The 14,756-nt window shown below is 37.0% G+C and overlaps 1 protein-coding gene across 6 annotated transcripts in view; it reads right to left on the bottom strand.

Annotated features, from left to right (window-relative positions):
* LOC121418260 (EH domain-binding protein 1-like) overlaps positions 1-14,756 on the bottom strand; it is a 93,394-nt gene that overhangs the window by 61,690 nt on the left and 16,948 nt on the right. For all 6 annotated transcript variants that reach the window (XM_041612021.1, XM_041612020.1, XM_041612024.1 and 3 more), the window contains 2 exons: positions 3,930-4,189; positions 1,075-1,275 (listed from right to left, as the gene is read on the bottom strand). In XM_041612021.1, the coding sequence (XP_041467955.1) occupies positions 1,075-1,178 (104 nt within the window). In that variant the 5' untranslated portion in view covers positions 1,179-1,275; positions 3,930-4,189. The remainder of the gene's footprint in view (positions 1-1,074; positions 1,276-3,929; positions 4,190-14,756) is intronic.

Raw genomic sequence — 14,756 nt, 5'->3', positions numbered from 1 at the left:
ATTGACCCTAAATGACCTTTGACCTTAATCATGTGACCTGAAACTCAAGCAGGATATTTAGTAATACTTGATTGACCATAATGAACTATATAATTTCTACGTTATGCTGTCATTTCAAAAACTTAACCTTCGGTTAAAATTTGATGTTGACGCCGCCACCAGCCTTGTGGGTGATTTGCGGGCAATCACCTGCAACTCACCAGCAACAAAGTGTCAAGCCTGTTCAAAACTTTTCTGCAGGAAAATCAGACTCGCGTGTTCTCCTGCAGGCAACTGCATGTGTGAGATACACTCAATGTGGGTGACCTGCAAGTTGCAAAAGAAGTCACATTCAAGGCTTGCATGGAACAATGTGGTAGGGCCTTTATGTCTATTGCAGTGTCTCTTGTGCATGAGCAACCAAGACTAATACCAACTGTTAAGGCCACCACACACCTTACGACGTGTTCGCGATCCAATTTTGGAACAAATCTCACTTTGCTCATTTTCTGAAAATGTAAATGGAACATATCATTTTATTTGTGGTTAAATTTATTGAAAGAATATTAATATAACCATTTTGAAAGATTGCACACCTTTATTTTGGAGTAAAGGCCAAATTAGTTTCAAATCGTAGCCAATCGTACGACTGCTATGACGTCATTGCGACTAGATATCAAATTTGCTTTTATTCAATGAAGGATGATAGCATAGTCACAGATTTGAACATAGGTATTCGTACGATGATTTCGAACATTACAAAATAAGATATTCCAAGTGTCAATATTAGCATCCAATTCTACTACATTTTATTCTGAAATCGGGTCGCAGACCAATCATAAGGTTTGCGGTCACCTGTACAGTCACTATTCATGTGAACATGGATATCCCCGAATGATCAAGGAAAGAAATAAAGCAAAATGACCGTCCTGCTTTTGTAAGCTCCATGTCTTGCGATGCTCTGCTCCACCATCTTAATACGCTATCAACATAAAGCAGATGATGGTCGGCTAAAGTCATCTCCACGCTGACATGTCTGATATGTGACCCAAACCTCCCTATTATCCTACCACCTTCCATCCTGGAAATACTTACCACTTTTTGGTAGCCTCCACGGCCAACTCATGAAGCGAACCGGTGAACTTGAACTTGGCAGCTCTCTTGCCGACCCTCTGCAGTCTCTTCCACACAGAGGCCATTACGATTTAATTCGAAGGTGTCCTTTCCAGAGTCTTTTATCGCCAAGCAGGCAAAAGAGATGAATTCAGTCTCAATCGAAGATATGTTGTCCACAGACTACAAAATGGTAAGAAAAGGAGACAAATCATTAAAAAAAACCTCTAGAATAAGATGAATACAGTTTAATGCCCAACATGAAAATAATCAAGCTGTTAGTGCAATTATATAATGAAAATGAAATCCTTGTTCTTATTAAAAATAAAATTCACATACTATGGCAACTATAACTTGGTTTTCAACTGAATGAAACTGCAACTTGCACACTCCCCACACACTTCAGCATAGTTGATGCCGTTGGTTTCACCATTCTCTCTCAGTCACAGATGTACATGTAGAAATGTAAAAAAACCGGATATGACACTTTCTATACAGTTTACACGTAAAAGACCACCTCATCAATAGAACTGGTTAAAATCTATATGGCAAATGCTTCTCCCTTGATAAAATGAACTAATTTCAAAAGACAACATCTCGTCAATTTAGAAATATATTTTTGAAAATCAGTCGAGAAAACCCATATCCCATGTTTCCCCTTTCCCCCCTACTTTTCTTGTTTACTTTCTTGCACATCAAATGTTTAAAAAAAATCTGCAACAACAAATAAAAAAAAATCATTTCATCTAAGCAAATGAAATGTTGTAAATGTAGCTTCTGTAAAATACTTGAACCTTGTTTGTTATTAATTCGCTAGAGTAAGCGTTAAGATTCACATTACCCTTGAATATGCCTTAGGTAAACTATGTAGTATAATTTAACACAAAGCTTAGCAATGAACATAGAGCAATTTTTCTACGATTGACTACACTGTAAAATCAATCATAAAAACAAGCGTATGATCAATTGCTATAAACCTTTGTGGTACGGAACTCAGAATTTTTTCTTGAGCCATGAAAACTCAAACAATATTACAGTAAACATGCTATGCTGTCTGACAGATGAAATACATGTACTACAGTCTCAACATTGAAAATTCCAATCCCACCTATTAAAAAAGTTAAAACGTTCTTTCCAATGAGTGACTTCAAGTTCGGTGATGACCTTTCGGTGTTGGTGTTAGACAAGTTTTATATAGCATTGCACCAAACATGAAATGAAGTTGGTTTTAAAGAGTCATTCTCTAGGTGTCAAGCTGACTGGATCATTTGTGGAATCTCAAACTAGGTTTTTTTGTGGCTAGGAAACACAATCCCAAAGTGCTTCTAACACCAACACTGAACTTGAATCACCCAATGACATACAGGTAACCATCCATCATTTGGAGTCATTTTTGTCAGTGCGCCTGTAGAATGAGCAAACAGGGGGGGGAGCTCTACTGCAGCCTATGGGAGAATGTAGTCTAATCACATCCAACCCCCCCCCCCCCCCCGACAAAAGATCTCACAAAATCAGTGTCCATGGACATCCCAATCACTATCCACACTGACGATAGGAGTGTTTCATGAAAGGATTTGTCAGACGTTTTATCCGACGAATCCTGTTTTATCCGACAGTTACCATGGTAACAGTGCTTCTGAGCCAATCAAAAGAAAGGAAAGTTGTCAGATCCGACAACTTGTCGGACAAAAATATTGATGAAACGCTACCCAGGGTCATCAGAGACTGATAGTATATTATGGATTTCTCTACCTCATCCCTTTCACAAGTAATTAAGACTAATCTGAAAGTATGTCCTGTAGAAATAACCACTTCCTGTGCTACTCTGGCATGAGGACAGACCTATCCTGTCCTGATCTTGTCTAGGATGTTTAAAAAAAAAACCTTCCCAAATGTCCCCGTCTCCGTCCCCTTTACACCATTTTTGCATATTCCCTTCTCAGTTCTCTTATACCAGGAGTCCACTGGGCCGGCACCATTTTGTGCCATTGCAAAGCGGCTGTGGCGCCTAGTGTCGCCAATAAGGTGCCTCGTGGTGTGCAGAGGCTCAAACTGCCTCCCAACTGGCGCGTGGTGGTGTGGAATGGCGCCAAATTTGATTTATTAGCCCAGGGATGCAATTTTCAAAGAAATTGTAATAACCTTTGGTACAAAAGCTCTAACCCAACAATCAAAGCTCCTCATAGTACGAATATTGAAATAAAATTTCCAGTGTCTTTCTAGTTTCTCTATACGTTATAAAAGCAAAATTAATTTTAAAACATAAAGACCTCCTGATTGGATGTCTTAAAGCTATTTTGGATTTGCTTCGACCATGAGGCTTGCAGCAAAGCAGTATTCGGATTTTAACCGTACTAAGCTGAACCTCAAATTTAATGGTTTTACTTCTTGAACTTAAATACAAAATGTGATTTTGTTAGAAAATTGTTTGATCATGTTTGTGCGCTGGGCTCAACATGCTCTGCAAAGGGAGCTAAGTTTGGGGGAATATTGGATCATTGAATATACATGTATCTTCACTTTGAGCCTGTTGTCAAATATTTGTTTTTCATCAGATCACGACATTATCAATTATAACTGACCAAAAAATGTCTTCAAATGATGCATTCAACTGACAATCTCAAAGGCAACAGAATGTAACTGCTGCAATTCATCAAACTCATTATTCCTGGATAACATAGGGGAGCTTTCCAACATGTAGGTATGCAATAGATCAATACTGAACAGACAGTGTCCACACCTAATTACATAGTACGATTCAAGGCAATAGCTAGCGTAACACCATGCATAAATCTACATGTTTGTTACAACCTCCTTGCCCGGCCTGCACCCCTTACCTGTACGTGTGAGAACTGGACTGACCGGCCTCCTCCGCGGTGACTCAAAGAGGCTCACAATCCGTCAAGAGATGACCAGGTCACTCGATGACCCCTCTCATGTCTTTATCACAGGTAGCGTGTGAAGCGACGGGACACCTGTGACGGCTCTCCCCTGTGATCACACACTTAATTAGCTCCTCGTGAGGACGGCGAGGATGTATTGAAAGGATGTGGCGTTGACTGTGTAATAAGCCCCAACCTCTCAGTCAAAGCCAGTCCTGTATGCATACACGAGATGGGAGTCAAATGAAAAATTTGTTATTGGTTAATACAATAGAGCCCGCATGCATTGGGAGATGATATGAATGGAGATTAGAGAGGCTGCGTGAGGGCCATTCCTCAGGGTAAATCAATAGTGTCATTGAACGCATTCACAATATTAGATTAATATATATACAACTTGCATCAATGAATGCACTCAAAAAATCCATGTACCTCTTATTTTGCCAATCAATTAAAAGAAATTTTTGTATGTTAATTGAAACCCAAGAGAGATTGACTTTATATTAAAGAATTTAGGAAACCAAGGGTGAATCTAATGATCCCATAAATTAATTAAAAATTACAAAAAACCCAATGTGTAGTAACGTACAAATAATGATAAAAAATAAAGATTGAAAATAATAAGAAACTAATGAGAACAGTATTTTTCAACCACATAGGCTATTATAGAGAGTGAAGAGAAAATATACTAAGATGGAAATCAATGGTAGAATATTAAAAAATAATAATGATAATAAAAAGAACAATCGTAATAATGATGATAATCACAATAATTGTGAATATTTATGGCGTACAGTACGAAAGTACACACAAATTCATTCTGTAATTATCTGCACAGAATAGGATGCCTTTATATTCGCCTAAGGGTGTGTTCAATGTCGGGTCTCAAATTGAAATGGCAACATATATCATGATTGAAAACTCAATCACAAAACACAACATGATTAGCGGTGCACTATTCACTGTCAAAAATAAAGCTGATTATTTGTTGATTTCCCACTTTCATTAGTGCAGCTTTAGTACGCTGTTTGACCCATCACATGAAAGGTCAATTTGGCACCTGCTTGATCAAGAAATAAAAAAGTTCTGGTCATTTGAAATAAGGCTTGTATTTCCATAATTTCATGAGATAAACGTGTTTTCACCGGTTTCCCACAGAAGCTTTCGCATGGTGAACAAAAGATTTAATGCATGGCTGATAGTCAACAAAACGGAGTGTCGAGTGAGTTAGAAAGCCAGCCTGGAGAACCTCTTCATTTTATGAAATTATTGAAATTAAAGCCTTATTTCAAATGACCAGAACTTTGTTATTTCTTGACCATTTTCTGTAATTTAGGTACCAAATTAAAGAGCAGATATTGAACTTTTCAGAAATGTGGTTTTCTTTTTGAAACCCAGATACCCCCCGCCAAATGAGTTTTTGGTATCCTTTCTTCAAATTGTTTTTGCTCACTCATGCGTGAATAAGAAATAATCTAGGTAATATCAGATGAAAGAGGGGATTCTAAGCTTTAAATTGGTAGGTCATTTGTCTATTTTATTTATGATTAAGTGATAAATGATCGCTAAATCTCGGTTTCGTTTTTCCGGGACGCACTGTATGGTTGAGTCTAGTTGGTCCTTCTAGGGACAGTGATTTTCTGCAATCGCAGAAAACAGACGGAATTCACGGAATCGGCCTTTTGAAAGTTGTAGAAAGAATGAAATATTCTAAAATTCAAACAGTTGGTAGAGCGTCCGTCTCACAACCGGGAGGTCGGGGGTTCAAACACGGCCGCATCAGACCAAAAGACGTTAAAAGATGGGAGTTGCTGCTACCCTGTTTGGCGTTCAACGACTAAAGGGATAGAGCCTTGTCGATCTAGCGCTGCACAGCGGCTGCCGGGCCCACGATCATTCACTTCAGGTCTATTTCGAACAATAAATTGTGGATTAAAAAAAAAAAGGAATAGTGAGTGAGGGATATCGACTGTCTCATTTGTGTGTTGCTGAATGGTGCATGTCACTATTTTGTGAAAATAGCGAAACTTTGAACATTTCATATCTTTCTTATTTTACATCCAATTTTGATGAAAGTTTATGCATTATGCTAGTTTGATTTTTCTCTATTTAAGTACACATTTTTCTGGTGTGAACTTGACCTTTAAAAGCTTATATGGTTTCAGAAAGGCACAGGAATTTGAAATCTATCCACAACCTCACTCACTCTTTTATGATACACACTGTCATCAAACAAGAGAAATAACTAAGCCTTATTCTTCATGGCTTGAAAACCAAACCCAAGTTCCTTTTTGATACACACTGTACATTAAGCAAGGGACATAACTGTGCTTTCTACTTCATGATTTGAAAACCCAACCTGTGACACTTTTTTATGATACACACTGTACATTAAGCAAGAGACATAACTTTGCTCTATCCTACATGATTTAAAAACCCAACCTAAGTAACTCTTTTATGATACACACTGTACACCCAGCAAGAGACATCAAACTACGCTCTATCGTTCACGGTTTGAAAACCCAACCTCACGTTCATACATAATCACGGCTGGCAGATCCCCATCACATTGCATTTCATTGAATTACAGTGAGTGTACTTGCTATGACTCTACGATTACGTCTGATGTCCGTATTCATGGCAACCGTTCAGTTTAAATGGGTATCCCATGGTATCACCTTGCAAATAACAGAAGGGACAGTTTGGCAGGCTGTCAGGCAAGGGATAGGCAGGCCTGATATCATGATAAGTTATGACATGATTAATGACTCATCGTAAACCAATCTATATTCATGTTTGCTGGTGTCAAATGAAAATGTTCCACTAGAGACAAACTGTAGTTATACTGTCAAAAGGAAACTAAATCTATATGGATATTTATTAGTGGTGAACTGAAAAGTATTGTGAACAGTTAAAGGGGAATGAAACCTTTAGAACAAATAGGCTTGTGTAGAAACAGAAAAATCAAAGAATAAGAATAAAGAAAGTTTGAGAAAACTCGGACAAATAGTGAGAAAGTTATTAGCATTTGAATATTGCAATCACTAATGCTATGGAGATCCTCACATTGGCAATGCGACAAGGATGTGTGATGTCACTGATGAACAACTTTCCCTTTGGTGGACTATAAAATACCCTCAAAATGTCTCTCTTTTGCTTTTTGTTATGATGATACAAACTCTTTATCCATGATGTATTCTTAAAAAATATGTATTACATGCCCTCATGTAGACAGAACACATGATTTATGGATATATGTGATAAAAGAGGCAATTCTAGAGAAATATATACTAAAGTAATGGGGAGAGTTGTTCACAAGTGACATCACACATCTTTGTCACATTGCCAATTCGCTATCTCCATAGCATTAGTGATCGCAATATTCAAATGCTCATAACTTTCTCATTATTTGTCCGATTTTTCTCAAACTTTCGTTGATCTGTTTCTTTGATTTTTCTGTTTTCACACAAGCGATCTTGTTCCAAAGGTTTCATTCTCCTTTAAGTTCAGGAAAGGCTGCAATAGTTATAGTGAGGTGTTCAAGGCATTAGCTATAAAACTAATTAGCTACATGTAGAAGTTTAGTACTATCGAGTTACGTACTTTCTTAGTCTACCTATTTTCTTGCTATTTGCATCAACTTGTTTTTGCCAGGTAAGCGACTACTCAATCCACTTGCCCAAGTATTTGAAATTTTGAACTCTTTCAAGAATGTGGTTATCAACCTTCACATTTTAGGGGGGTTTGCATTTTTTTATGTTTAAAATTTTTTTATTCAATTTCCCTGTAGCTTCTTAATATATATTTTATGCGATTAACTTTATATAACATCCCTATAAAATTCTTAACATACAAATGATAAACAAACCACACAGAGGGGGTGCTAGGTATGATTTATTTGAATATTCAAATGCTAACAGAGATTCGGCGGTCGAAAAAAAGATCAAATGGCTATTACGAGTTGTTAACATTGGAATGTATAATGATACTCGAGTATAATTATTGACCCTTTAAAGCTAAAGATATGCTTTAATAATGGACACATTTACACAGAGTAATTTTTATGAGATATCTGGTCCCTCTAGAGTGGGACAACATGACCCTCTCTCATTCGCTGCTGTACAAAATTATAATTCAAATTTCAATGTGCCCCCCCCCCCCATATTTGAAGGACCAAGGTTTTGGAATCATCTTCCAATCAAAATAACTAGCTGTTTATCCTTTAGTATGTTTAAATGTAAACTGAAATCATTTCATTTGTCCAGTTATGGACCCCGTAATGACGCACTGGCTGAATATGTATATTAGATATACATGTATATAATGCATTTGATTTGTACCTTTTTAAAGGTATAATGCGGTATAGTTTTGAATTTTTTCATTCTTTGCTCATACCCTCTAATTTCACATTTTCTGCACTTTCCCTCTAATTCTTTACGCCGCGATTATACGCTAATTTTGGCCTTTCCTTTGTAGTCTGATTTTTTTTTTAGTGTCCGATCTCCTTGAGTACTAATTACATAATTACTTTAAGGAACCTGCAGACATTACAAGCTCTGCTTTTTATGCAGGTTCCTTTATATTTCACTTTATTTATTGCCATCATCTTTGTATTTTGTATGTAATCAAATGTATTTCTTGTATTACATTATTGTTGCTATCTTGTGAAGTATGAAAATAAATTCAAATATTGCCACCATTGGAGTAACTGGAAATTTGAATTACTCCCACTGAATAGGGGGTGTATCTCATTTAATACAGGTTACCTGTTGTGCATGTATACATGGACAGCTTTATGACACACTTCCCAGTTAAGCAGAAAAGAATATGCATCCTAAATCAAAGAAAAACTAATAGGTTTGAAATTCAAATGAAGGTAAAAACTCATCTGACTTTATTGATCATGCAAATTCAACCTCTGAACTCAACCTATCCAGCATAAACACGCATCTGGATTGTAAATATCTTGTCTATCAACAACAGCCAATTTAGAAGGTGGTTGAAACAGTACTTACAGAGAAACTAAGATGCCTGGAGAAAGTATTACACTGAAAGTGAATGAGGAAAAAGAATCGCTGTAACCAATATCATTAGATTAGTCATTAGAAGTCAAATATGTTGCAACTATTGAAAGGAGAAATGATATAATCACATCAACCCTGGTGGGTGTTTCATAAAGCTGTTCATAAATTAAGAGAAACTTGAAGAACGACTGGTGATCCTTTCTTGTGGAAAATGCGGGGGAAAATGGTAAATTCATTAACGATGGATAAGCACGTAAGAAAAGTTCGCCAGTCATTCTTGAAGTCGCTCTTAACAGCTTTATAAAACAGCCCCCTGGCTACTTTAATGATTGCATAGTGATAAATATTAATTAGCAGATTTCAGTGAAGATAAGAAGAATTTATCAGCAAAGCCAAAAATACAGCCAGAATGCAGATCCATCTACAACAGAATTTGTATGTACAGTACACAACAGCATTATTGACAGAAATACATCTACTCTGGGGGGTGTTTCACAAAGATTTAAGAATGACTTAAGTTGCACTTAAATGCCGACGCTTACATGATATGCAACACGCAATCTCATTGATAGATTCACATTAGTGCACGTCCTCATCACACGATCTGACCAATGCGGTCAAGCCTTTTATACCGTATGCAACTCGGTATTTAAGTGCGGCTCTAAGCCATACTTTTAAATCTTCGTGAAACTGCCCCCCCCCCAGGCTCATAAAACTTCCACTTAAAAGCACATCAGCAGAATTACTAAAATCATATTAGAACTTTACTTGATAGGTGTCTGTACAATATACATGATCTTCTTCACTTATTGTACATGTACATGTAGGAATTGTTACACATCAATGCGTGTAACTTTCTTTTATATTGTTTTTTTTTAGGTGAATACCAATATTTCTTTACTCGTGTTTTTAAAACTATTTAATATGAATCCCTTAATAATGTTTTCGGTTTCTCTCAGATTCTCTCAATATGCACTTTGAAGTGAATTACATACACAAAGTGATGTTTCTTTTATCATATACCGGTAACACAATCAACAGTTTGAGATACATGTTCGTACACCCCCCCCCCCCCGTCAATTCTAAATATTTAATGTTTTTGTTATTATTGATGAAGATGTGTTTCTCTGTCAGTTGCAAACACAACCTTCAAACTACTGTATGCCCCCAGAGTGGGTCAACATGTTGTGTTCTTGGATGCCTAGAGCTATCATCTGGAACATACAGTATTGAGAAGATACACATCTCCCTCCCTTTCTGAGCACATTAGCAAGAGGAAACTGGGTTAACCGAGAAGAAACTCAACTGAGATAAACATCATCTCTCTTGGTTCATCAAGTAAATGGGGAAGGGGGACTTCAATAACTAACAGAAATCAAGGCCGCGGAAGCTCTTACATTTTCAACAAATAACTTACAATTTATAGAGATGGTGTACCGGTATTGATTTTTTTTGTTTGTCAGTGACTTGGAAACTATCTCCATTAGATATGAAGTTCTCATTTTCATCTTTAGCATAGATCTGACATTTTTATTCATCTGTTATTCATTTACTGTTTATGATAGTAAAAAAAATATATATTTTGATACATATATCTGCATTAAAATTACAGTCAAAAGCAATCACCACACCACAAGTGTTTGCCAAATAGGAAAGATAAAAAAAGAAATACAAGATGAATAAAATGTAATTTAATAGTCAAGGATTTTATATGTACTTATGTACTATGCAACTTTTAGAAGGGGTGGAATCCATTTTATCTTATTCAGATATAAACTCACTGTCAGACTAGTTCACTTTTTGATTGTTACAAATATGTTCCTCACAGCAAACAAATACTAGTCTGCAGGCACAGACCCTGATTGGAACTTTGATCAACAAGTGTGCCTCCACGCAAAGACTAGCACATACAAATCTTGCTGTTGCCTTTGGCACACAAGGCATGAGTAGGCTGCACATTCAGACCCGTAACTCAAGTGAAGGGTTTGCCCAGCAGACTAAACAAATAGTGAACATACAATTAAAAATTCTCTTAAAGGCCATTTTTAAGCTTTATCAGCATTCAGCAATGGTCTGAAAATGATACATTCTAGTGTTTAATTTAGATGGCCTGATATCAAACTCACTATTTCATAGAATTAAGTCTATTTCTTTAATAGGCACAATACATGTACATTTACTATACAAAAGCCATTTACCCCACTCAATCCCACTGTGATTTAAGCAATGTTAAGACAAATCAATCTGTCATCAGTTTCAAAGTTAATTTAAAAACCATGATTTAGATGTTTGGCAAAAGGACTAGGTCTGGAATAATTGACCATACAAGTATGAGACCATCTTCCTCATAATCCGCAATAAGTTGTTATGCAAGAATCTCTTTAAGTAATACCCCTCTCTTCATTTTGATGCAACAAACTTCTTTGGCACGCATTCCTAGATTACCTGGTGAAGAAAAAAATGTACCTTTTCACACTGACATCTCTTACCCAGCGAAATGTCGATGGGCGAATCGCTTGAACAGAAGTAAGTGCAGACCAGGGGAGCATTTCATGAAAGGACTTGTCGGACGTTTTATCCGACAAGTCCCATTTTATCTGACAGTTACTATAGTAAAATTCCCTTTCAGCCAATCAGAATCAAGGAAATATGTCAGATCTGACAACTTGTCAGACAAAAATGTTGATGAAACGGTCTGCAGGTGTCAATGAAGTGTGTGTGTGTATTTGAGTTTTTGTCAGACGTGTATCAATCAGATATAATTTACGTCTGGGACTGATCTTTAATGTCACCATCTGAATAACATGACCAGGGCTCGAACCTCGAACTGACAACCAACAAAAATATGTTGTCCATAGGTGAATTAGAGCTCAAAATGTTGCGTGTCTTACGGGATATAATGATTTCTGCATCCCGTATGACACACATTTTCAGCCATAATTTACCCATAATGATTTTTTTTTTGTGTTGGTTATCAGTCTTTCACATGACTACCCACATTCGCTTTATCATTGACAAAAAAAGACTATTTTATTGCTCAAGCATTCGGCTAGGAAACCAGAAATTGTTGTCAAAATGTACGACACTTTTGGAGTTGCCCATTAGTGAGGTTTTATATATGAAACCAATGAAATGGAATAACATTGCAGGCCTGATAGTTTTAGCCGAAGTTCAGAAATGTGACAATGACCTGTATCATCTTTCAAATTAATTACTGATGTGGAGGGGGTGGAATTGGGGGGACAGTGTGCAAATTACACATAGAGCAACTAGCTAGATGACCATGAATTGTGCTTGACCCATCTATCGTTTTGAGCTAGACAACTGCAACACTGAGCTCTGTGTCAAGGAGGGTATGGGGTTTTAATATCACAGATTCATGATCACCTATTAAAGGGTGTGTTTATGCTTCCATTGCAAGGACAGAATCAGCGTTTTTAAACATCAATTCAAAACGCTGATTGTAAACGTGGTTCTGGGAGAGCTGTTTATGTTTAACTTTTCAGAGGCGAAATCGCGATCTCTAGCTGACTTTGCATAGTAATTTTTGTTGAGCGGGAAAGCGAGGTCAAATTGTGCGCGCCTTTTTTCGATTTTTTTTCCGAGTGTTGTTATTACATGGATGTAACATGCGACCATGGAGCAATGCGACATTTGCCCACGGATTTTCATCTCACCTGAAGCATGTACCAAATGATGTCATTTAAACACGTTTTACGATTGTGGTTTTGTTCATACTTCCCCAGAAAGCCTGATTCTGGTGAAACGTTTTAAAACGCACCTTTTTGTGAGTTTACGATCGGCGTTTTGAAATGTTATTTAAATGAAAGCATGGACGCAACCATGTTTTGGACTAATCACGTATGGAAACGCTGATTCTGGCCTGAAAAATGGAAGCATATACACGGCCAAAGACACACTAGAAAAGGAAATGAGGCTTAGATATCAGGTCCTACATGACTTGGGTTTCACCAGTTATTGGTCTTATTTCAATAGTTCAAGAGAGGGTAAATACATGTAGTTGTCTTTAGGAGCAGTGCCACAAGATGGGGGGTGCCATCCTACGATTTTCTTGTGGAAAAAAGACAAAAAGATAAAAATTAAAAGGAAGAGAAAGAAAAAAAGGATATAAAAATGAGAATTCTGGTTCAGTAACTCTTTAATACCCTAAAATTCAATGAAGAAAAAAAACTATGTCACAATTACTCTACATAATATTGTAGGTCTCAACACCCCCACGCAAAATATCTGAACATCATTGCCCCTGGATGTTTTTAATTACCAGCTGACACTAAATATATTCAGGGATACGACTAACATGTGGGTTATGCATGTAAATCCTAGGTACCACAAACTCTTCCTAGTATTTTTTTTTCACAAATGATCGATCAATACTGGTGTATGAGTATTTATTTGGGAATATGCGATTAAAGAACAGGGGAAAGCGATTATGATTTACATGTATGGGAAAATATTTCAGGAATATCAGAGTTTATATAAAATAGACTTGCCTTCAAAAAATACAATTACAAATTCTTACTAATATCTGATAATGTCAAACAAACTAGAGGTTGATTCAGCTTTAAATATCCTATGAATAAAAAAAATGTATGTTGAAAGACAGCTCCTGTACATGAAGTTACATCGTCAGGTTGAATATGTACATGAAATATAGAATAAATGGAAGCAGGAAAAATAGCACACAGCGAATCATATCTTTTTCACCCATGAAGAATATATGATAATAATAATATGTCCATTTATATAGCGTAGTTACTATGTGCAAATACTCAACTGCGTTTTGATACTTGGTATCATATTTTTTCCCCGGCTGTAGCTAAGCCACCATATTAATAGGCGCTAAAGCGTTCAAGGAATAAATCCTACAGGGTACCCATTCACCTCACCTGGGTCGAGTACGGCACAATGTGGATAAATTTCTTGCCGAAGGAAATTACGCCATGGCTGGGATTCAAACCCACGACCCTCTGTTTCAAAGTCTGGAGACTAATCCACTGGGCAAAATATCGCAACACCTCACAATTAAAAAAATATATATTATACAAATATGCAATGACACTCGAGGATCTGGCTAAAACTATTCGCATCGAAGGGCCATCGGCCCGAGGGAGAATAGTATTATGTGATGTTCCTGAGTGCGAATAGTTTTAGCCGGTTCCGAGAATGGGTCATTGTATATTTGTTTTATATCCCTTCCACTCATACCATTTTACAGCGAAACGATTTTTAATAAGTTGATATAGAACAATCGTCGAGAAGTTGAGAAAACAATAAGTCTTGAAGTATGGATCGTCTGTTCAGCGAGCGCACCTGGTTAGTGCAGCTCGCCGAAAGTTTCCCGTGGCATGCAGCGGAGAGTACCGTTTGGCTGAGTAGCGCTCTGCTCGCATCGCACCGCACACCTCGCGAGGTAAAAAAAAACGTATAGTTCACTTTTTCCCAAGGGAAAAACTGGACTATGCGTAACGTCAGCAAGGAAAATGAACTATAACACGGCAAACGTTTATCGTAGTAAAACTATTCTTTTTCTCCTTGTGTACGCTCTCAATACAACAATCTTAAGTAAGGGATATAAATAAAACTATACAGAGTGAAAATTATATTACCAGGAAGAGGGCACTTGATATTGTGATTTCTTCCTAATATGGCAACGTATGAGTAATATTATCAATGTACTGTACATGCATGCATAACAACAGTCAATCATGTGTGCTGGCAAAAACTAATCAATATATTA

This window comes from Lytechinus variegatus, chromosome 7 (genome assembly GCF_018143015.1).
Source record: "Lytechinus variegatus isolate NC3 chromosome 7, Lvar_3.0, whole genome shotgun sequence".
In the NCBI taxonomy this organism is placed as follows: Eukaryota; Metazoa; Echinodermata; class Echinoidea; order Temnopleuroida; family Toxopneustidae; genus Lytechinus; species Lytechinus variegatus.
The sequence above is the reverse complement of the archived record's forward strand: the minus strand, read 5'-3'. Positions and strand labels throughout refer to the sequence as shown.